At 45.1% G+C, this 22,754-nt stretch overlaps 1 protein-coding gene across 6 annotated transcripts in view; it reads left to right on the top strand.

Moving 5' to 3' along the window:
- Positions 1-641: 641 nt before the first annotated feature.
- HELZ2 (helicase with zinc finger 2) overlaps positions 642-22,754 on the top strand; it is a 35,517-nt gene continuing 13,404 nt past the window's right edge. Inside the window, exons 1-10 of one of the 6 annotated variants that reach the window (XM_074210476.1) lie at positions 642-753; positions 6,370-7,579; positions 8,632-8,815; positions 8,981-9,088; positions 9,402-9,928; positions 10,171-10,809; positions 15,751-16,534; positions 17,576-17,651; positions 18,508-22,129; positions 22,498-22,580. In XM_074210476.1, the coding sequence (XP_074066577.1) occupies positions 6,540-7,579; positions 8,632-8,815; positions 8,981-9,088; positions 9,402-9,928; positions 10,171-10,809; positions 15,751-16,534; positions 17,576-17,651; positions 18,508-22,129; positions 22,498-22,580 (7,063 nt within the window). In that variant the 5' untranslated portion in view covers positions 642-753; positions 6,370-6,539. Of the gene's footprint in view, positions 754-1,204; positions 7,580-8,631; positions 8,816-8,952; positions 9,089-9,401; positions 9,929-10,170; positions 10,810-15,750; positions 16,535-17,575; positions 17,652-18,507; positions 22,130-22,497; positions 22,581-22,754 lie in introns of those variants that run through there. The other 5 variants (XM_074210475.1, XM_074210477.1, XM_074210474.1 and 2 more) reach the window with 5 other exon arrangements.

Raw genomic sequence — 22,754 nt, 5'->3', positions numbered from 1 at the left:
AGGCAGTAGCTTTGTTCTTGACAAAGCCAGAGTCTATGGAAAAGGCCTGCCGGGACTTATTTTTTATTTTTGTGTCAATAAACAGACACCACACACACACACACACACACACACACACACACACACACACACGCTGTCCTACATACTAGGAGAGAATGGTTCTTGTACATATTGAGAGTTTACCGACTGAATTGTTGAATTCAATTGGTATATGATATGGTCGTGTGTGTGAGGGAAACAGTCACAGAGCTTGTGGGAGAAGATGGCCACTACATGCGTGTGAATGGGTGTGATGCAAACTGTCAACATTCAAAACTCCACCTAACTGAAGGTGGTGTGAAGATGCTGGGGGCGGAGGAGGCGGAGCCAGGGGTGAAGGGGGAAAGGTGGAGCAGAGCGGGGGGGGGGGGGGGGGGGGGGGGCGAAGAGAGGCGGAGCCCGGCCCGGGAGTGGCTCCGGATGGGGGATGCAGAGCTCGGGGAGGGCTGGGGAGGCCTGGGGAGGCCCGGGGAGGGCTGGGCTCGGCCAGGCGGGGCTCGCAGGCCTGGCGGGGGAGAGGGGGAAGGTGGGGGGAGTTGTCTAAGCCGTGAGGTAATTTCCGCGATCCGGCGTCGGAGGTTTGAATAGCCCCGGGGGCAGAATCGAAAATGCTTCAGGAGCGGAGGAGGCCGCGGGCTCGCGGCCTGGGCCCGGGGGCCGGCCGCAGCTGATGGCGAGACAGCGAGCTTCGGGGACGGGCAGAAGCGGAGCCAGGTCCGGGACGGCGGGCCCGGCGGGTGGCGAGGCGGGGGCGGGCCGGGGAGGGCAGACCGGGGCTCCCCGCCCCCTCCCGGCCAGACTCCGGCCGCGACTGCCCTCCCCGGGGGCCCGGGGGGCCGGGGGGCCGGGGGCCGGGGGGCCGGGGGCCGGGGGCCGGGGGGCCGGGGGGCCGGGGGCCCGGGGGGCCCGGGGGTCCGGGGGGCCCGGGGGGCCGGGGGGGGGGGGCCGGGGGGGCCGGGGGGCCGGGGGGCCGGGGGCCCGGGGGACCGGGGGCCGGGGGGCCGGGGGCCGGGGGCCGGGGGGCCGGGGGCCGGGGGCCGGGGGGCCGGGGGCCGGGGGCCGGGGGGCCGGGGGCCCGGACTGCCGCTCCTGCTGGGGCGGGCCGCGCTCAGGACTGGGGGGGTTGGGATGCGGGGGGCACCTCCCACCATCCTGCCCGAGCCCCGGCCCTCCGTGCTGGCCCCGGGAGGCTCTCGTTCTCCTGACAGTAGAGGCAGAGGCCACGGCACAGCACCCCCAGAGCGGCCGAGGGGGTCCCCATTTCTTGTTCTTAGCTTGTTTTTATTTTCTCCTTTTTCTCCCGGCTGTGTCCACGTATTCCCCAGAACCTCCCCTTCCTCCTCTCCTTTCAGGCATTTCTTTTCCATTTCTAGGGAGAGATGAAGGAGAGATTGCTATTTGTTAAGGGCTGCTGACAGAGGGACCTGGAGATGGGTGCAGCCCCCCTTTGGAGGAGGACTGTTCCCGTTCCTGAACCCTCTTAGGTGAGGGAACCAGAGTTGATTGTAGTTTAACTGTAGTTGAGCTGAAGCCCAAGAATCCCCAAGTAGCATTCTGGGATTCTCAGAAGTCCTGGGAAAGAAACAGGGCTTTGGCCTCACCTGACCTGAGATGTACCTCTGCTGACTCACCGGGAGGCCTGGCATAGAAGACACCTCTGGTGAGGCTCGGGGAACCTGCCTTAAAGGTAGGGGGAAAGGGCAGCAGTTGAGAGCTGAGCCCTCGGTCCCTCGGCATGGTTCTGGTCTGGAGGATCCGAAAGGATTATAATGGGTGTCCCTGCCCTTGGCGGTGCTTTTGAGTCAGCACCGAGGCTCCCCGGCCTACAAGCAGAAGAGAAACGGAGCCAAAGAGAAATCTGCCCACCTGCAGAGTAGAGGGGAGCCGAAGAATGGTTGCTTTGGCTGAGAGTTTTGCCTTCGAGTCATCAGACTATTAAGCCCTGGGAGTTTTGTCAAGAGAAAAAGGAGAGTATTGATGGGAGGAGACTATAACTAGATGCCCTTGGGAGAGAGGGACCTCTTGAGAATTTGGGGGCCTGGCCAAAGTGAATTATTTCTAGTTAGGTTGTGTCATCCAAATCTGATTTAGGCTCTTCAGTTTCTTCTGATGCTCTAAGGGAACTGAACCTCATATCAATCTGGAAAATAATTTTTTACTTGAAGAATGAACTTAATCCTTTATCTACCCTTCCAAGGGTTTCTTAAAAAAAACCACACACAACAAAAACCCCAAACCAACCCAGCAACTTTCAGTTTAGATTAATAAAAACAGATGTAACATTTCAGGACAAACAATCCTGAAGTCCTGTTGGTTCCTCCATTGATTTTATTTGTGAGCAATAGGGAGGACCTGAATGGCTTCCCAGATCTGGAGAGGTGGCCACAAAGCTTTGATTGAATCTGGGTATGTTGCTTGGTATGTTAACTTTGTGTTACTGATTAATTTATGTCCTTCCCCCCCCTCCAAAATTTGTGTTTTTCCCCATCTGCTAACCAATGAGCAAATAATTGATACTTACTAAATATTTATTGATTGATAAATTAATCAACCAGCATTAATTACTTACTTCAGTGGGAAGTACTCTGATAAGCATTGGTGATATTAAGAGGCAAAACTCAACCCCACCCCCAAGGAGCTCTCATTCTTATAGAGGAGAGATAACATGTTAACTATTTATAAATAAGATATGTACGGGGTAAATTGGAAGTAATTACTGAGGGAAAATAATAGGAAGTGCTTTTATCAGAAGGCAGGATTTTTGTTTAGACTTGAAGTCATAAGGAAATGAAGAATTCCAGGCCTGGGGCACTGCTAGTGAAAGTAATTGATTTGGGATCAGGAGTATTTTGTTTTAACAACACCAAAGAGACTAGTGTCTCTGGACCATATAGTATGTGGGAGTAAGACTGGAAAAGTAAGAGGGATCTTGGTTGTGAAGGTCTTTAAAAGCCAAACAGAAGACTTTATCCTGAAAGGATAAACATATCCTGAAAGGAATAGGGAGCCACTGGAGTTTACTGAAATGAAAGAGCCCTTTAGGAAAATCAATTTGACAGTTCAGTAGAAGATGGCCTGGAATGGGAGAGACTTGAGGCAGAGAAGTCAACTAGCAGTTAGTTTTTGGTATAGTTCAGGCATGATGGCTATATGAGTGGAGAGAAGGGGAGATATATTAAAGATGTTACGGATGTAGAATCTATGTGACTTGGCAACAGATTGGATATCAGTAGTTGTTTTTGGAATGGGGAGAAAGAGACTAAGCTCTAGCTTTTGATTTTAAGATGTCTACAGGGCATCCAGTCTTGAGCTGTAGTTGGAGATGTGATACTGAAGTTCTGGAGAGAGGTTGGGTCTGGATAAGTAGATCTTAGGATCATTGACTCCATGGTATCTGGTGAGATCACCAAGCAAAATAGTCTGGGTTCCTGGGACACCCATGGTTAATGGACATCACCTAGATGAAGATGCCTCAAAGAAGACTGAGAAGAGTGGTCAGATAGCTAGGAGGAGAACCAGGAGAGGGCAATGTCATGAAAACCCAGAGAGGTAAGAGTATACAAGAGGAGGTGATCAACAGTATCATACATTGCAGAGAAGACAAGGATAAGAATTGAGAAAAGATGATCAGATTTGACAATTAAAAGATCACTGATAACTTTAGAGTTATTTCAGTTGAAAACCAAACTGCAGGTAGTTAAGAAGGGAGTGAGGAGTGAAAAAGTACAGGTACAAAGTGTAAACTTCTTTCTTCCTTTTTTTTGAAAGTAGAAAAAAAAATTTCCATCTGAACTCAGTGTTCATCAGTTCTTCTAGAGGTGGATAGCATCTTTCATGATGAGTTTTGTTTTTTTTTTTAGGTTTTTGCAAGGCAAAAATGAGGTTAAGTGGCTTGCCCAAGGCCACACAGCTAGGTAATTATTAAGTGTCTGAGACTGGATTTGAACCCAGGTACTCCTGACTCCAGGGCCAGTGCTTTATCCACTACACCACCTAGCCACCCCTCATGATGAGTTTTTTGGAACTGTTGTTGATCATTGTATTGATCAGAGTGGCTAAGTCTTGATTAGGAATATCATTACAATATTGCTGTTATTGTATATAATGCTCTCTTAGTTCTGCTCACTTCACTTTGCATCAACTCTTAAGTCTTCTCAGGTTTTCCCTGAAGCTTTTCTTTTCATCATTTCTTAAAGTGCAATAATGTTTCATCATAGTCATATGCTACAACTTTTTTAGTCACTCCCCAATTGTTGAATATTCTCTCAATTTCCAGTTCTTTTCCACTACAAAAAGAGCTGCTATAAATATTTTTGTATGTACAAGTTCTTTTTGTAAACTCTTCTCAAGGAATTTAGACACTGAAAGGAAAAAAGATAGGATGATAGCTATAATGATGATAGGATTGTGAGAATTTTTTTTTTAAGACTGAGAAGACATGATGAGTATATCATTTAGAGCATCTAGGCAGAAGATTAGTAAGAGGGTAGAGATAAGAAAAGGGACTCTCTGATGGAGAAGGGAGGGGGAGGGATAAAGGGCTTAGCCATGTTGAGGGGTTTGTCATACAGAGGAGTTGAGAATCTTGAAGCAGGGGTGAAGGATGAGATAGTAGGAGATTTAGGAGTCCTGTGAGATGAGAAGGGAAGAAAGGTTCAATATTTTTTAGAGAAGTATGAGGTAACCTCAGATGAAAAGGTGAAAGGGAGAACAGGATTAAAAGGTTTAGATTAGCTACTGTGGTGAGTAGGATAGTGTAACTCTACTAACTCAACCTAATGCACATGTGGTCCTGTAGATCTGCCTAACAGAAATGGAAAGAGAAAGGAGAAAGAAGTTGTGATTTATCTGGGGGGGGGATAATTTATTTCTCTGGGGCTTTGATTCTAGTTACTCAAAAGTCAAAGTACCATAATTCTCCATTATACAGGTAGGAAAACTGAAGTACATGAGGTGAACAAAAGTTTATTTTATTACATGGGAAAATCAGACCTTAGTATTTAAAGAGATAGGAATGTGATTAGGAGGGAATCCTTAGATTTCTTGCCTGTCCAATTTATATTTCTGGGTGCAGAGACAGAAGCTATCATCCAATCTTTGCTTCCCTTCCTTTTGCAATGGCCTATTCCTTGAGACTCTCCAAAGATATCGAGCTTGCTTTTCCTCCCCTCCATCCTACCCTACTTCTAACCTATCTTAATCATTGACATATGGTATGGGGAAGAGAGGGAGAACTTAGTGTGGTGAAACCCTGTATCCTGGGACCAGGTGGAATCTGCTCCTCTGCAGGATTCCCCTTGCTTTCCTCCCCATCATGTACCTTATGCCCAAAAGGAAATTTTTTGTGGGAGTTCACCAGTACTAGATGCAGATGGACTCAGGAAACTTGAGGTCCTCAGTTTATTAGTTTGTTGAGTCAGATGTTAGGTCTCTTAAGCATTGAAAGATCAGAATGAGGAAGGGGTTGCTGAATATTAGTTCCCAATGAAATTTTTGCATAAAGTTTCTGTGTTTGTATGAAATCTTAGTGAAGATTTTGGATGATGATAAGGATGATGATGGTGATAATCTCTCCTCATCAGGGGCCAATCTGGCACTTTGGAAGTTGGAACATCTCTACCTCTAGGAAGAAGTGACCTTTAAGATTTGGGAATGGCATGGACTCTGTGATCAGAGAATTGTGTCTGCCAGTCTTCCTGTCTTTCTGCCTCACCAGACTAGATTGGTCAGCATAGGAACCTCCCTTTACACATCTCAAGCTGACCCTGCCTTATGAGCTCCTGGGTCTGAGTGACATTTTAATGTTGATGGTAAGGAAAAATGTTTGTAGGACAGACAGGTTGCCAGGATTTTGTCATTTGGTTTTTGTGGATGAATAAAAGAGAAAATTATTTTCTTCAACTTGGAAAAGTACCAAAACCTAAGCTTCCCTTCTCTTTCTCAAAGCCATGTTCATCTGTCTTTCTAAATTCAGCTCCAAACTTAGCTTCTCTTTGAAGTTTGGTTTTTCAAAATGAACCTCACCTAAACCTGGTCATTTTATCCTTATGGTTATTGCTGCTCCCTTTTGTCCTGTACCCATAGTTGTAATTAGTTGACATTTATTTTCCATGTTTTCCCTGTAAGTGTTAAACTTTGAATTTAGACTTTTATCCTACATCATGCTGAGGGCTTCTCCAGGGCAGGGCCATGCCTCTTTCTTTTTCCTGAGAGGCTCAACACAGACTTGGAGGGAACAAGTGGCTGTCTTTGCCTTGAAGGAGCTATCTCTAAGGTCCCCTTCCCCTTCCAATCCTTAGTTCAGAGTGATGACTATTCCCATCTCCCTAGGGTTCTGAGTTCAGGACATGAGTTGGAGGATGAAATAATCCTGAGGTCCAGCCACCTTGAGGACCTTGCTGTGCCTGCTGAAAACTGACCCAGTGTTTGGGACATCTTAAGCACCTTTGGCTGGAGTCACTGGATATTTTATCTCTGGTTCAAGCTTCCTGTGGAAGAAGATGCCATCACTCAAAAAGGGTCTAGCTCGGCGTCACAGCCAACTGGACCGGCTTCAGAGCCAATTGGACCTACGTGTGGGCTGCTCAGTCTGCTCCCAGAGAGTGAATGAGAGCACATATAGATGGCATACCATAGAACACAACTGCCCCCGTGAGATCCTCCTGGCAAGGGCCAAGGGAGCTCCTGAGCATCAAGAATGGAGAAAGGTTGGACGCAGACCCAGCTTCCCCCGGCCCAGGCGTTATGAAGTGTGCCGCTACTACAAACCTGGTGTGGGTTGCAGGAAACACCACAACCAGTGTACGTTTGCCCGAAGCTTAGAGGAGGCACTGGTTTGGACTTTTGAGAGGGAAAACAATATTCCCAGACTATGGCTGAAAGCTAAAGTGCAGGGCAGCTTGTACCAAGGGACTCCCAGGATCCTAACTGCAGCTGAAGAAATAGGGGCTGAATTTGGAGGTTCCTTTCAGGAACTTTGTAAGCCTTGCTTCCGGAACTGCCCTCCACAGGTGACTCTAAGGGGCCCAAACCTGCCATGCCCACAGCATGGGGCCTCAAACCTGCTTCTCGTGCACATCACAAGTGAGGGTCTTAGGAAGAAACAGCTAGTGGAGATCCGGCCCAGACCCCGGCAAGGCCTCCTACTGGAATATTGTATGTATGTGTCTCGAGGACATCCATGTCGGCATGGGGTTGTTCGCTGTCAGTATGCTCACAGTGATGTGGAGATGGCCGTGTGGGAAGCTGAGTCGATGGGCTGTCTAACTCGTTCTGACTTACTTGCGCTTCCAGCCACACTGGAATCTGGAGCAGGGTCTGGGACCAGCAGTGAGGATGGGGGTAGAAACGGAAGCCCCTCTGCTCTACCCCAGATTCAGCTGTATTGCCGTGCTTGCCTTGTCACCTGCAACTCCCAAGAGAGTTTTGAGAACCATTGCTCATCCCTAGAGCACACACAGATGGTGTCCTATGACCTGGGGGCCCTGTGGGAATACCGGGCCCCACCCATTGGGCTCCGCAAATTCAAACTTTGCAGCAGGTAAGACTTCTGGGGCAGGAAAGGTTGTACTTCATTTAGCAAACATTTGTTGAGCATGGATGGAGTGGCCAACTCCAGGCTAGGCACTGTATAAAGAAAGAGGAGAAGGAATTAGGGCTTAGAGCCCTAGGAACTCATATTCTGCATTCTAAATGGGGAGACAACATGTAGACAACTATATTCATATATGGATATATGGACTGTGAATATACAGTATAAATGAAAGCTCATTTCAGAAGGGAGTTACTGGCAGCGAAGGTGAGGGGAAGAGGGAAGAAGGGAACACCAGGAAAGGCCTCTTGTATGCTAAAAGTGGAATTTGAGCTTTCTCAACTCTTTTTGATCATTTGATCATCACAGCAGCTCTATGAGGTAAGCATTTACCTCATTTTACAGATGAAGAAATAGACACAGAGAGATTGAAGTTATGCAGGCGAAGGTGATTGTAAGGAGTTGGATCCATTGTGGAATTCTGGCTGCCTGACTCAGTTCAACGTTCTTTTTGTTATATGTCCAAGCAGACCCACCTTTTAGTGCCTCCATTCCCAACCACTCAAGGCTTGACCTCTCTGGGGAAGGATTAGATATCATAGCCATTTCTTGCCTTCCCTTTTCTCATGAAGCCTTAGATTTCATATATGTTTTTGGATTATCCCTCAGTCCTCAAGCTCAGGACTCCACTGTGGGGGGGGGGGGAAATAATCTATAAACTCCTCCTTTTGCACAGTCCTGTCTGTCACTAAACCAGAACATTATGATGGGTTTACCAGATTATAGATTTAAAGTTGGAAGGGATTTTTTTAGGTCAAAGTCATCTCATTTTATAGATGTGAAAATTGAGGCAAAACGATGTGGCTTACTCAGTCACATGAAGTGGTAAGTATCAGAGGTGGGATTTGAGCTTTAGGATCTTCTGATTCCAAATTCTATATTCTTTCCATTTGACCTTGTTACTACTACCTTAACAGCATGGAAAAAGGATATTTTGCCCTAAAGGATTATTTCCCTAATCATCCAAGTCACTGCTTTCTTTGGATGTCCCATTCTATCAGGTTGGATATCTGTGAGTATGGGAAAGGATGTACCCAAGCACACTCCTTGGAAGAGCTGCAGGAATGGATTGTACGGGCTCAGGCAGCCCAGTGGAGAGAGGAATCAGCCCGGCAGGATGGACTCCTCTCCTATCAAGATCGACTTTTGCATGAATATCAACACTGTAACAATGAAATGCTGGTGGTGAGTCAGGTTTAAGGAAAGAACTTTGAGGAGGGACTTCAGAAGAGAGGGGTCAAGAATGGGGAGGGCCTATGTGAAATCTCTTGGACAGTTAAGGGAGGGATGGGGAGCTGGAGCAGTATCCTTTCTGCTAACAGCCTCCTGTGCCCATCTGCCTCTCATCAGATGTCCGAGTCTATACATGATGTAACTGTGCACTGTGACCAGCCCTTACAATGCCAGGTAGAGGATAAGAAATCGCAATGCAGATGGAAATTTATCATCCATTCTAAGGTTTGTGATATAGTTTGGGAAGGTGGGATGTATATAAAATGTTCCAGGATCTCTTCTCATAGCACTGGAAGTAGTCACCAAGATGATGGGGTTGTAGGATGGCCCAGGGAGGTATGCCAATATTCCTAGGAAAGTTAGGGATCTAGAAAACTGGTACTAGAGCAGAATAAAAGCAATGGCCTAAGACCTTAGCTTGGTTTCAGGGGGACAGAAGAGGACTGGGGGAAATGGAGGGAGAGGGAGAGGGAAAGTTTAGAGTTATATAGGCCCATCTGCTGATGTTGCAACATCTCTCTCCCCACCACCTCTATAGGACCCATTGCAGCATGTGGCCCTCCTCAAACATCAGATGGGGGCAGTCTTTTCCTTGGTGAGTCCTGGGCTTCCACAAGGACAGCTTTATGCCCAAGGCTCAAGGTTCCATGTGCAGGGTGCAGTGATGACCTTCCAGGTGGAGGTGCTGGTGGAGTGTATCACCTTTGGCAGCTATGAGCAATGGGTAGTTTTTGACTTTGGACGCCGGCCTGTCCTGGTACAGAAGCTACATGTGCAAGTGGGCCAGAGGGAGGCCCCTGGAATCCTGCCCTCCTGTACCCAGGACCATGATTGTCTTCTTGAGTTGATTCGCTGGCACAGTGGAAATCGTTGTGTGGTGCCCAGTGTAACCAGGACAGCTGAGCAGGAGAAGCTGCTAGCCAAGTACAAAGTGACCCCTCAGGACCTAGAGTTCTACAGGTCATTGGCTTCTGACCAGACCCCCATAACTCTACTCAACTATCGGGACAGGATGCATCAATTCTTGTATGTGGAAGAGGAGGCTCAGCAGGAGCTGGTGGCTAAGTGAGCATGGGATGGGGTCAGGGGCTAGGGGAGGTGGGGGAGGACATGAAGCAGGGAACAGAGGAAGGTGGAAGTTAAGGGTTTGGGAGCCATTTCTCTCTTTGATGCCCTTGTTGGCTCTGGATAATCAGAGTCAGAATAGAAATATAGCAAAATTTGAGGGAGTGGATGGGTTAGAGGGGAAGCAGAGGAGAAGTTTGTAAGAAGCACAACTTACTAACTTATTTATCCCTTTGTCACAGACTAAACCTTCAGGTAGATGTCACCTTGACCTCCAAGATGCAGACCTTGGCAATGGGCATGAAGTTTGCACCATCTGGGGAATTGTATGCCAAAGTTCCAATTCCCTGCTCCTTGACACCGGACACAGACCAGGGTTATTTGCTAAATAGAGCTGTTAGCACTGCTTATGTGGCACCTGTCCCTGCCCCTGACAATCATGTGTATGAGGTTCGGGTGGAAGTCAAGCATACTTCAGAGCAGAATGTATGGCTTCTGCTGCCAGCCCATTGTTGCTCTGCCTTGGCACTTAAGGATGAAGACTCAAAGCTTATGGAAATCCAATTTCAAATTGACAAGACTGTATTTGGAATATGGCACCAAGCCATTGATGCACTTCAGGATGAAAGACTGGTGGCACCTGATGTACCTGCCTGTTCTTTGCCTTTTTTGAGGCCACCTCCACAGGAACTCCGTGGTAATCCAAAACAGAAGCAGGCCATCTCCTTTATCACAGGCACAGCCAATGGTCTGAGAAGAGTGCCTCCTTTACTCATTTATGGCCCATTTGGGACAGGCAAGACATACACGCTAGCTATGGCTACATTAGAGGTTATCAAGCAGCCAAATACAAAAGTGTTGATCTGTACCCACACCAACAGGTGAGTTGGGCTAGGGTAAGGGTAGGTGCAGCTTTTTGGCTCAGGATTGGGGCTTAATTCAACTAACATTTACTAGATATCCACAAAGTATAATGTAGTATCTTGACTATAATGTAAAGTAGAGGTTGACACACTAGGAATACAAAGATAAAAACTGACAGTTCTTGTTTGCAGGCAACATACACAGAATCAAAAATCACAGAATTTTAGAATTGGAGAGAACTCAAACTTAGAAATGGGGAGAACTCAATGGCCATCTAATCTAGGTTAATGTGAAAAAATGTGAAAAATTCCTTCTGGAAACATACCTGGTTATAGTCTCCAAAGACTTCCAAAGAAGCATAGCTACCACTGATTGAGCAAGGTCATTCCACTTTTGGATGGTTTAATAATTGGGAAGTTTTTCAAATAACTCCTCTTTGTATCTCCCCTCCCCTATGTTCCTATTTCTGCCCAGTTCTTCAAATATTTGAAGAAAGGAACATGTACTCCATCAGTGTTCCATTCTCTACATTGCATAAATAAGACTAATACAAGATAGAATGTGATTAGGCAAAAGGAGTTTTATTTTCACTTGGATGTGGTTATAATGAGGTGGGAGGCTCATGGTGGAGGTAGAATTTGAGGTTGCTCTTGAAGTGAAGAATTTTTACAGTGTGATTGATAGTGATGAGCTCTTTTGGTGTCTAAAAATCAGGACAAAGTTACTGATTATTAAAATTTCAGTAAGCATTTACATCTTGGAAATCAGCAAATCCTATAAATTAGGAATTGATTCACTGTTTGTCCAGACTTAGGACAATAATGGAGAAAATGTTAATAATGCATATTAAATTTAAAAAGTGCCACACAACATTTTCTTACCCTCTCTCCCTAGCCAATTGTTAAATACTTACCAGCACACCCTTGGATATAGATAAATAAGTTTTTGGTCTCTTGTCAAGCATTTTTGGATGACCCCATGTAGGATTCTAAGAAGGGATATTTATCTTGGTATTTTTTCTCTTTTTAGTTCTTTCTTTTTACTTGCCATCCCCTCCCCTTCACCTCAGAAGGCCCATATTATCTTGTTTCCCAGAGCCAGTTGTTAAAAGACCCATGTTATCTTGTTTTCCAGAGCCAGTTGTTGAACATTCACCAACATATTGGCTTTATTCTTCCTTAGAAAGAGAATATGAACAGAGGTACAGAAATAGGAGAAGTTAGGGCAAAAAAAAGGGAACACATGGAGTAGCCTTAATTTTAATGGAACATGCACTACATGAAGAGGAATAGTTTTGTTTGACAAAAGGCAGAACAAATTGTGAAAGACCTTGACTTCCAGAATCAGGAATTTATTATTCTGAATGGAATGGGGAACCACCGGTGTATTTTATTTTATTTTATTCATTTTTTTAGATTTTTCAAGGCAATGGGATTAAGTGGCTTGCCCAAGGTCACATGGCTAGGTAATTATTAAGTGTCTGAGGTTGGATTTGAACCCAGGTACTCCTGACTCCCAAGGCTGGTGCTCTATTCACTGTGCCACCTAGCTGCCCATGACTGGTGAATTTTAAATGAAGTGTCATGAGCATAGGAAAAACATTGGGAAAATTATCCAGGCTGTAGTGTGGATGTTGGCTGGAAAGTTGGATAGACTAGCATTTTAAAATTCATATTCTTAGGAAGAAGTCTTTTAAGGAAGCAACTGCAGTAGTCTGGGTAAAAAGATAGTGGGGTTAAATAAGGAAGGCTGTGGTAATAAAGTTGGATTATAGACGTGATGGCAAAAATTATTAGATTTGCTAGTTGATTGGATATGTGAGGTGGGGCGACTATGAAGAGTCAAAGTTGACTCCATGTCAAAGATGAGATCTGAGAGATGTTGCCATTGCCAGAAATAATTTAGGAGGAGGACCAGAGAGAAATTATGAATTCATTATTACAAATGTTCAGTTTGAGATACCAATGGGAAATGCAAGTGGAACCTGTCAATTGGACACTTACTCTAGGGTAAAAATAGATATTTGGTAATTGTTAAACCTCAGTTGGAACTGGATTTGGGATTAGAGTCATTGTAGACAAATGTAATGTCTTTGTAGAAAATGAATCATCATTGACCTTTAGGATGTTGGGTTCCGAACTCAGCTGTATTCTAGGAAAGAAACCGAGACTGAGATTGGATTGTGGGTATTCCTTGGAGGAAATCAAGTCATTGATTCATGATTCTTTGTAGAGTTTTTCATTGAATAATTTTCTTTTTCTCTACCCAGATTTTTTTCTGATTTATTTCAATTACTTATTATTTTCCAATTCTTTTTTGTTGTTTGCTGTATTTTTTCAAACTGACACCTAAACTAGTCACTAAGTTTTCTTGATTAATCTTATTCTTGGTACAATAGACCAGTTTTCTACCATCTTCTGGGTTTATTGGCTTATTTCTGCCAAGAATAGAAACTTGCTGTAAATAAGTTTCTTGTTGATGTTTTTTACTATTCCTTTCCCTTTTTGTGTTTTGTTTTCTGCCAAGGTCAATTAGATGTAGAGCTTTATAGTGTAAAGGGCTCTGAATTTAGGACAATAGACTAAGAGTCATCAATACCAGGATGAGAGAGAGGGAGAGAGGGAGAGAGAGAGAGAGAGAGAGAGAGAGAGAGAGAGAGAGAGAGAGAGAGAGAGAGAGAGAGAGAAACAGACAGAGAAAGAGAAAGAGAGGGACTGAGAGAGAATTATAAGGAACTCCACTCTAAAAACTGTCTAAATTTCCAATTATCTGATTTCCATCATAAATATTTAATCCTTGGGACATCTAGGTGGTGCAGTGGATAGAGTACTGGCCCTGGAGTTAGGAGTACCTGAGTTCAATTCTGTCCTTAGACACTTAATAATTACCTAGCTGTGTGACCTTGGGCAAGCCACTTGCCTTGCAAAAACCTAAAAAAAAAAAATTTAATCCTAGGGTGTTCCCAATCTGTCTAACTAAACTCAGTGAGAAGAAACTCAGATTTGAGGGAGGGGGCAAAACCAGTGAGGCAGGCTCCTTCAGTTTGACAGTGTGTTCCAAAGAATAAACTATTATCTAAGTCACTACCTCTGTCCACTCACTAGTGTAGAACCACCTCATAAAACTGGACTAACAAACCTTCATCACTATATTGGTTGATGGAAGTAGAGAAAGGATGGAAACAAATTAAATAGACCTATGCTGTACCTAACTATACGAGGTTGGGCCAAGGCTGGATGAGGATTGGACTAGGATTAGAGCAGGGTTAGACTAGGGTTACACTGATGTTGGCTCAGGATTAGACCTTCCCCCCTGAAATGAGTAGTTCAAATTTCTAATGAGATTAGATCAATATCAGGTCAGGTTTAGGCCCCTACTGAGTCCATGTTAGACTAAAGTTGAACTTAGATTGGACCAGGATTGGATGATGGATAGACCAATATTAGACAGGGGTTAGACTAGAGTTGGTTTAGGTTGGACTAGGACTAGATCATCATTGGACCAAGGCTGAGCAGAGTTAAACTAGGTACAGAGCAGGATTGAATTAAGATCAGATCAGGATTTCACCTAGTGCTGGACCAAGGTTAGTCCAGCACACTATCAGGAGTAAAGCAACATTAAATTAATTAATTAATAATTTATAAAGACTATATTATATACCTTGTAATTATATGATATAGTAATATATTATGTAATAATATAAATAATAAAATAAGATATAATTATATAATTATAATTGAATCAGGGAAAAGGAAAAAAGGAAAGCCCCACCCTTTCTAAAATCCTATCTTTCTTACTTGTTTTGGTACTCTTAGGAAAAAGCATATAAAAAACCCACAATAAACCTGTTTCCAAAAAATTAAAGGAAAAAGGATGGTTTTTCCCTTCTAGCCAGGTCAAGGAAGCTGGATAACTTTGGGTATTAATCCCACCTGGAGCCTGAGGTTGATGTCAGCCATTTTCCCAGTCTACCTTGGTGGAGGTAGAATAAAGGACGGAGAATAAAAGGGAGAATAAAAGAAAGGTTCAGAAAGAAGAATTATGAGGCAGTTAAGTGGCACAATGGATAGAGCACCTGGAGTGCTATGGAGTTGGGCAGACTTGAGTTCAAATCTGGTCTCAGATACTTAATAATTACCTGGCTATGTGTCTTTGGGTAAGTCACCTAACCCCAATACCTTGCAAAAACCAAAGAAAAAAAAAGAATTCTTAGGGGCCCAACTATTTCAATCATTCCATTTCCTCTTAGACCATCTCTTGTTAGTCCAGTTTTCTGAGGTGGTTCTGCTCCAGTGGATAGGCAGTGACTTAGATAATAGAGAGCTGTGGCTTCTTTGACTTCTTTGGAACATTGTCAAACTGAAGGAGACTTCCTCACTGTCTTTTCCCCCTCCTTCAAGTCTGAGTCTCCTTTCACTGAGTTTAGCTAGACATAAGTTGGGAACACCTTAGAATTAAATATTTATGATGGAAATCAGATAATTAACTATTTAGAAAATTTTGAGAGTGGAGTTCCTTATAATTCTCTTTTGTCTCTCTCTCTCTCTCTCTCTCTCTCTCTTCTCACTGTCTTTCACCACTCCCACACATCTCTTTCTTTCCATGTCCTTCTCTTTCTTCTCTGAACTAAAATGTTTAGTTAAACTTTTCTCAACAGATTATCAAATTTCCCTTAAGCACTTAAAAAAAATTCAATTTAATGTAAATTTTTGCTTAAGCACCTTGGACCTCCTTTGTCTTCTTACTATTTACATCATACTATTTGCATCTACTGGTAGAATATAATCTCCTTGAGGGATGGTAATTGTGTCTTTTTTTTTCTTTGTATGGCCAACATTAATTGACATGATGCCTTGCACATGAGGCAGGAAATAATTGTTATTTTGTTAAATTGAATTGAAGTAATTGAGGAAATCCTGTGGCCATTCTTCTGAACCTCTTCTGTTTTTCTTCTACAGTGCTGCTGACATCTATATCCGTGAGTACTTTCATGCCTATGTCACAGCTGGACACCCTGAGGCTGTGCCACTGAGGGTCAAAAATACTGAAAGCTTCATCAACCAGACGGACCCAACCACACTGCAGTATTGCTGCCTCTCAAGTGATGGACACTCCTTCTGTTTCCCAACTCTAGAGAAACTAAAGCAACATCGCATTATAATCACTACCACAACCTTGTCTCGCTCCCTATGTGTGCCACCTGGTTTTTTTTCCCACATTCTTATTGATGAGGCTGCTCAGATGTTAGAATGTGAAGCCATAATTCCATTGGCCTATGCAACTCAGAAAACACGCATTGTTCTGGCTGGGGACCACATGCAAATTACCCCCAAACTCTTCAGTGTGGGGGCCAGGAAGTCAGCTGACCATACACTGCTCAATCGGCTATTCCAATATTACCAGCGGGAGACTCATGAATTGGCTTCCCAGAGCAGGGTCATCTTCCATGAAAACTACCGTTCCACTGAAGCCATCATTTCCTTTGTGTCTCGGAATTTTTATGTGGCTAAGGGCAACCCTATTCAGGCTAGCGGACAGATCCCTGGTCACCCATGCAAGTATCCGCTCATGTTTTGCCATGTGGCTGGTACTCCTGAGAGAGATATAACAATGACATCATGGTTCAACAGGGCTGAGATCGTGGAGGTGATTGAGAAGGTGCAAGAATTTTATCGTATCTGGGACTACCAATGGAATACCCCTGACCTGAAGCAAATTTGTGTTGTATCCCATGGTTCTCAGGTGATTGACCCCTCCATTCATCTCTGTCTTCTCTCTCCTTCAGGGATTAGAAGCAGAATCTTGGTTTGTTGATAGAGGGGCATAACTTTATATTTAAATTTCCACCTCTAAATGATAGCTCTTCCAAATGTTCACTGGGCATTCTGAGACCCCTATAGTTCTTCTCAGGATCCTCAAGCAGTATCCTCTAAATGAACTGAAGAGTAATGATCATTTTTGGACCCTTTTGTGATCTAAATTTTTCTCCTTTATCTGGAAAAGAAGGGATCTCTGGGTCTTTCATAATCATCATCACTCTCAATGATTCATCTTCATCACATATATGCTTTATTTATTTATTTATTTATCCAGATAAATATGCTCAGAGGCATAGTCTACTAGATAGAGAAGCCCTCTAAAGCAGAACAGCCTGGATTCAAGTCCTGATTCTAACCTATTTGGGATGTTTGACCCTGGGCAAGTCACCCTTTCAGAATTCTCAGACCACTCTCTAAGAGAAGGTCCCAGCCCATTTTTGTAGAGTTTTCTTACATGGGGGTTTTCTATGCTAATAAAATGTTGTTATCCCTTGTAGAAAAACATAGAAAGATACACAATTAGAATGATTGCCTTTAATAAATATTACAATAGCTCATGTCATTTATGATCACATTATATTGGTACTAGGTGCCAGAATTTCTTATTGGAGACTGGAAATAATAGGGGTGGGGGGAGGGGATAACCCATCTTCCAACAGTGTGAAGCAGATATAAATTTACCTTTTCTTTGAATAATCTATGAAGACTTCATAGAGGAGGTGGAATTTTGTGAACTGTGAAATGATCAGAGGAATGTAGCATTGCCTTTTTATTTTTCTTGGTGGTATTGGAAAGGAAGGGGAGTATACACTTGATATATTCTCCAATGTTTAATTCTGATGGAATTAGTTTGGAGACTGAGGTCTGGGTATTAAAGTTGGTCATGTAGGATGGAAGTCTTTAGGAATATTGTTTACTCTGGGCTGAGGTCACCAATTGATCCCCCTTTTGGTCTATTTTTCAGGTAAAAACACTGAGGCAGGAACTGAGAAAGAAACAACTGGGAGAAGTAGCAGTGGAGAATTTTGAAAATCTGCCAGGTGGGTATCTAATGGTAGGGCATAAAGTTGGGAGGTAACTTGTCTAGGTTCTATGGAGAGGGGGGCATGAAAAATCTTATTTGAGATGATCATAGGTATTTATTGAGAGAGCCTTATTCAGTTTCTGGTTGCTGTGACCACAGCTTGGCTCTGTGGCAGCGGATGGTGGAGGGGCCCTGTTTTTTTAACTTCTAAAGACTTATTAAGGGAAGGGATCCCTCAAAGGTCTGTGTGTGTGTGGGGGGTGTTATGGTGTGGGGGGGTATGGTGTGGCAGTTGAAATTTTTGCTATCTCATCTCAGGCTCACTAGGACTATGCTCAAGCATTAATTGCAACTTCTTGGGGGACCCACTTAGATAGTTTGAGTGTTGGGTTTTCTTTCTAACCATGGTAGGTACTCTTTGGTCAGCCTGACTCCAGGTACAATCTTGCCAGTGTGATCTTTAGCACACCCAGGACTGTGGGAAGTCAGGACTTTGGTTCAGGAGCCAAGGGTGGGAAGTGATGAGGTCGGGAAGTTTTCTGTTGGATCAGTTTCACTTGGATAGCACCTGGTAATAATTGTCAAGTGCCTTGATCACCTTTAGCATACAGTACAGAGATGCATGATTTCTTTAGAACTAGACATAGTCTGAGAATCAAATGTCTAAGAGCTCTGGCCTTGGCTGCTTCTTTTCCTCATTATGGGAAGGGGGCTCCAGGCAGGTTCCCCCCTTTTCCTGCCCCCTCCCTGTGTCCTTTCCAGGCTCATCTGGCTCCTTGACCATTAGGAGTTCCCACCCCATCCAACCCTTGCTTGTTCCACTTTTGCTCACCTGGTTAAGTTCTGATTTTTTTGGTCTCGGCTTCTCTTAGGTCGTGAGTTCCGAGTGATCATCCTCAGCACGGTCCACACCCGAGACAGCCTGCTCAGTAGCTCAGTTCCCCACCTAGAATTCTTCAGTGAGGCCCGAGTGCTGAACACAGTGATGACCAGGGCCCAATCACAGGTTGTTGCTGTGGGTGATGCTGTGGCCCTTTGTTCTTTTGGACGTTGCAGTAAGGTTTGGAAGCACTTCATTCAAGAATGCGTAGAGATGCATAGTGTGTCCCCTGTGGACCTCACAATGGAGCAAATCAAGCAAGATGTGGCCCATAGGCAGCGCTGGGCCCGGCAAAATGGACTGCACCCTGTGAAGGCCCCAAGGGAGGATGTCTTTGAAGAGGAAGACAATGACAGTGATATTCCCTCATGGGTGTCTGATGCTGAACTCAATGCTGATGATCCCATTCTGCAGGAGTTGCTAGATGAGAGCAAGAATGTGGCAGTGACAGTAACAGAGGATGGTCTGCTGAATGTGACATCAGGTACCCGCTCCCGCCATCAGGGACAACAATATTTAAGCTTTCCTGTCCCAGTGTTGCAGAAATATCTACGCATGCAGCCTAAGATATATAGAAAATGTGAACTGATTAAAGAGGCCTTTGAGAAGGCATCTGCTTTCACCATAGATGACTCCCCACCCCTCATTATTCAGATCAGAGGGCGCACCAACTGTGGTATGGCCTTCACTGGTGACCAAGTCCTAGTGGAGATCCTGACCCCAGAATTGGAGGATCAGGGGTACTCCTGGCGCCCCATGGGCCGAGTGGTAGGTGTACTGGAAAGAGGTGACCGTGAACTCATCTTCATTTGTAAGATGGATGAGTTTGACCCCCGAGTAATGATCCCCATTGACCCTTCAGTCACCAAGATCTTTGTGCCAGAGCTAAAGGATAAGCCCAACACAATTCCCATCCGCCGCTTACAACGAGGGCACATTAAACTTATTAGCTATGAGAAAATAACAGAGGAGACCAAGCGCAACCAGCTCTTCCGTGTACAGATCATCTCCTGGAAAGAGAGGTTCTATTATCCATTAGGTATCATACTTGAGATTCTTCCCCTACCTAAGACCTTAGAACAAGGTTTAAAGATTCTGGACATGGAATACTCTCTGAATGCCAATGGAAGATACCCAACTCCAGTCATTAAGGAAGTGAACCAGCATAACTACAGTAAGCTTAGTCTACACCGGGGACAGTGGAAGGACTGCCGGGATTATTTGACTTTTACTGTGGATCCACAGGGCTCCCGGGATCTGGATGATGCTATCAGTGTCCGGGACCTGGGAAACCAATATGAGATAGCTGTCCATATATCTGATGTAGCCAGCTTCATGCCAAAGGATGGGGCACTTGACCGTGAGGCTCGAAAGCGAGGTGCGACTTACTATGCTCCTGGAAAGGATCCTGTGTCCATGCTCCCATCTAGGCTCAGCCAGGACCTGTTCAGTCTCCTTCCTCAACAAGAACGTCGAACCATCTCCCTGATTCTTACAGTGGAGAAGGAAGGTGACCAAGTAGTGCAATGGCATATTACGCCATCTATGATATGCTCTGACCTCCAACTAACTTATGAGGAGGCTGAAGTTATTATTAAAAGTCACCCTGGTGGTGGGGCCAGGTTGCCTCTCCGACTGGGCACAGTAGAAGGCTGTGTTGTGGCTGCCTATCACTTTTCCCAAGTTCTCCGAAGAAGCCGCCTTCAGGGAGATTGCTACTATGACCAACCAGATGAAGACAGCCCTCTTGGCTCGCGTAGTTCCCACCAGATGGTTCAGGAGCTTATGATTCTATTCAATAGCTATGTAGCTGAATTTCTGGTCCACAAGGATAGCACAAAGTTGATCACCCCGCTGAGGTGCCAGACTGAGCCCAATCCTCAGCAAGTAGCTCAGCTAAAGGATAAGTACAGCCACTTGCTCCCTCTTTCCCTCCATCTCTCTTATCGTCTCTGTGGCCGGACCGCCAGTACTTCCCAAGTAATCAGGTCGGGATACAACTTATGCATCTTGCGTCCACTTTGGGACCACCTCTGTCAAGCTGCTGATAGCAAGGACTATAACAAGATGGTGGATCTCATTGCCACAGATGACATCCACCCCACTCTGGCCTCTGCTGGACTGGAATTCCGAAAGCTGCTTAGCCGTTCTTACTTTAGCCGCTCAAACTCCACTAACCTGTCTAGGGCTGGGCACTACTCCTTGCAGGTGGACTGGTACACTTGGGCATCATCCCCCATTAGACGCTACATCGATGTGGTGCTCCAGCGGCAGCTCCATGCTGCGATGGGCCAGAGGCAACCTGGCTATTCCCCTGAAGATATTGACCTGTTGTGCCATGACTTCAACCGAAAGAATGGGCGTGCACAGGCTTATGAGCGCAAAGCCCACTGCCTTCACCTGGCCACCAAGCTCAAGGCTCAGCTGCTGACAAAGTTATGCTTTGTAGTGAATGTGGAATCTGCAAACCGCTTTTTTAAGGTTATTTTCCCCATGAACCGAGATACCCTGCCCGACCCCTACCTTGTCAATTATCGTGCACTGCAATTGGTAGAGCAGCCCACTTTTATCCCTGAGCGCCAGAACATGAAGCTGGTATGGAGGAGGCGAATCTACTCTCTAGATAAGGGCAAAGCATGGACTCCATCCTCCAAAACCCTGGTCGACACACATGTCATGCCAGTAAGAAGTGTCATCTGGCAGGAACTGCTGGTGGCAATCCAGAACCAGAACTTTCAGAAAGCAGCAGATTTGCTCCTAAGGTCCAAAGGGGCTGCTCAGACTTCTTACAATCGGCCTCTAGGCCAGGTGTTTCGAAGTAAATGCTCGCACTATGTAGAGGTGGTACTAGAGCTAAGTACTGGGGATGCACTTCAGATGCAGCTGACCACTGATGTCCAGAGGGGTTTCCTTGTGCCCTCCATCCAGATGTGGATGTTGACACCAGGTTTTGCCATTTGCCTGGAGCATGCTGAGAAACCCATTGACTGCTTTTCCCACTATGCTTCATTGGCAGTCAAGGATGTGTACTCTGATGCACAAGAATATTCCCGGGTGTGGGAACCACTCTGTGCTATGGAGTCTGCTTCTAGCGCTGTGGCTGAGAATGACTCTATCCTCTTGCATGGTGTTTCTATTACTTGGGACCAGGAGCGAAACAGCCAGGGACAGATGCAAGGTTACTTCTGCTTAACTTGTAGCTTCCTCAAGGAATGTGCAATTGATATCAACTTCAATTTCTGCTACCTCTGTATCCGGTTGGAGAACCTAAAACTTCAAGGTCCAGTAGAAGAGGCTGAGGAGAGGGAGAAAGGAAAGGAGGCTGCTCTGTGCCAAGGTTTCAGGAAGCTCAGTTTGTGCACAGAGGAAGTAGACCCACCCATGGTCAATACTCTTGACTCTTGTTTGAATGTAGACCCTGACACCTATACCTGGGTGGCTCATGGGCTAACAGCTGAGATGGATCAGGATGCCAAAAAGGTTGACCGAAGAGAGGAGCGAAAGAGAATCCACTTCTTTCTGCATCATGTAGCCATGGAGGGAATCCCTGTGGAAATTACCAGACCAGGAGCTAGCTTCACCATTGAGATGATCCCAAAGCTGCTGCCAGACATGTGAGTGCTCACAGAATGGTGGTGATAGAGGGTGTGTTTGTGACTGGGGCAGAGAGGACAGGAGTGGGCTAGGACTCCCACCCTGAGAAAGCAGCACCTCACACTCACAAAATTAGGGTTGATAATCTGATCCTATATTCTGATAATTTTTTAGGCCATTTTGCAGAAATTCCCTTTCATCTGAAAAGGTCGGAGTATTTCTAGCACCTTGACTTCTTGGTCCTATGTTTGTGGCCTCTAAGTGTTCCTTATTCTTACCAGCCAGTTCTCCAACACAGCAGCTTCCTATTTTCTCTTCTTCCCTTTTCCTGAACTATCCATGGGTCCTGCTATTTATAACTGAGGGTTTCCTTCTTTTTTCTCCTAAGCCGGAAAGAGGAAGCCATCTGGAAACTGAAAAATGCCTCACCACTTGTCACCAGCATTGCCTTAGGCCAGCCCATCAAGGAAGGTCAGTCACAGAGTGGCATTTGGTTGCTCATTTCCTCTATACCCCTATAACTTTGTCTGGTCCATAAATAGTAAGGGGGTTGGGGCAGGCATAGTGAGTATAGGAGAAGAACTTTGGTTCCACTTGACTTTGGCTCTACTTTCTCCCTTGTCCCATATTCAAATCTTTTTCTTT

The sequence above is a fragment of the Macrotis lagotis genome, chromosome 1, assembly GCF_037893015.1.
Source record: "Macrotis lagotis isolate mMagLag1 chromosome 1, bilby.v1.9.chrom.fasta, whole genome shotgun sequence".
NCBI lineage: Eukaryota > Metazoa > Chordata > Mammalia > Peramelemorphia > Peramelidae > Macrotis > Macrotis lagotis.
This window is presented reverse-complemented; position numbering and strand designations above follow the sequence as displayed.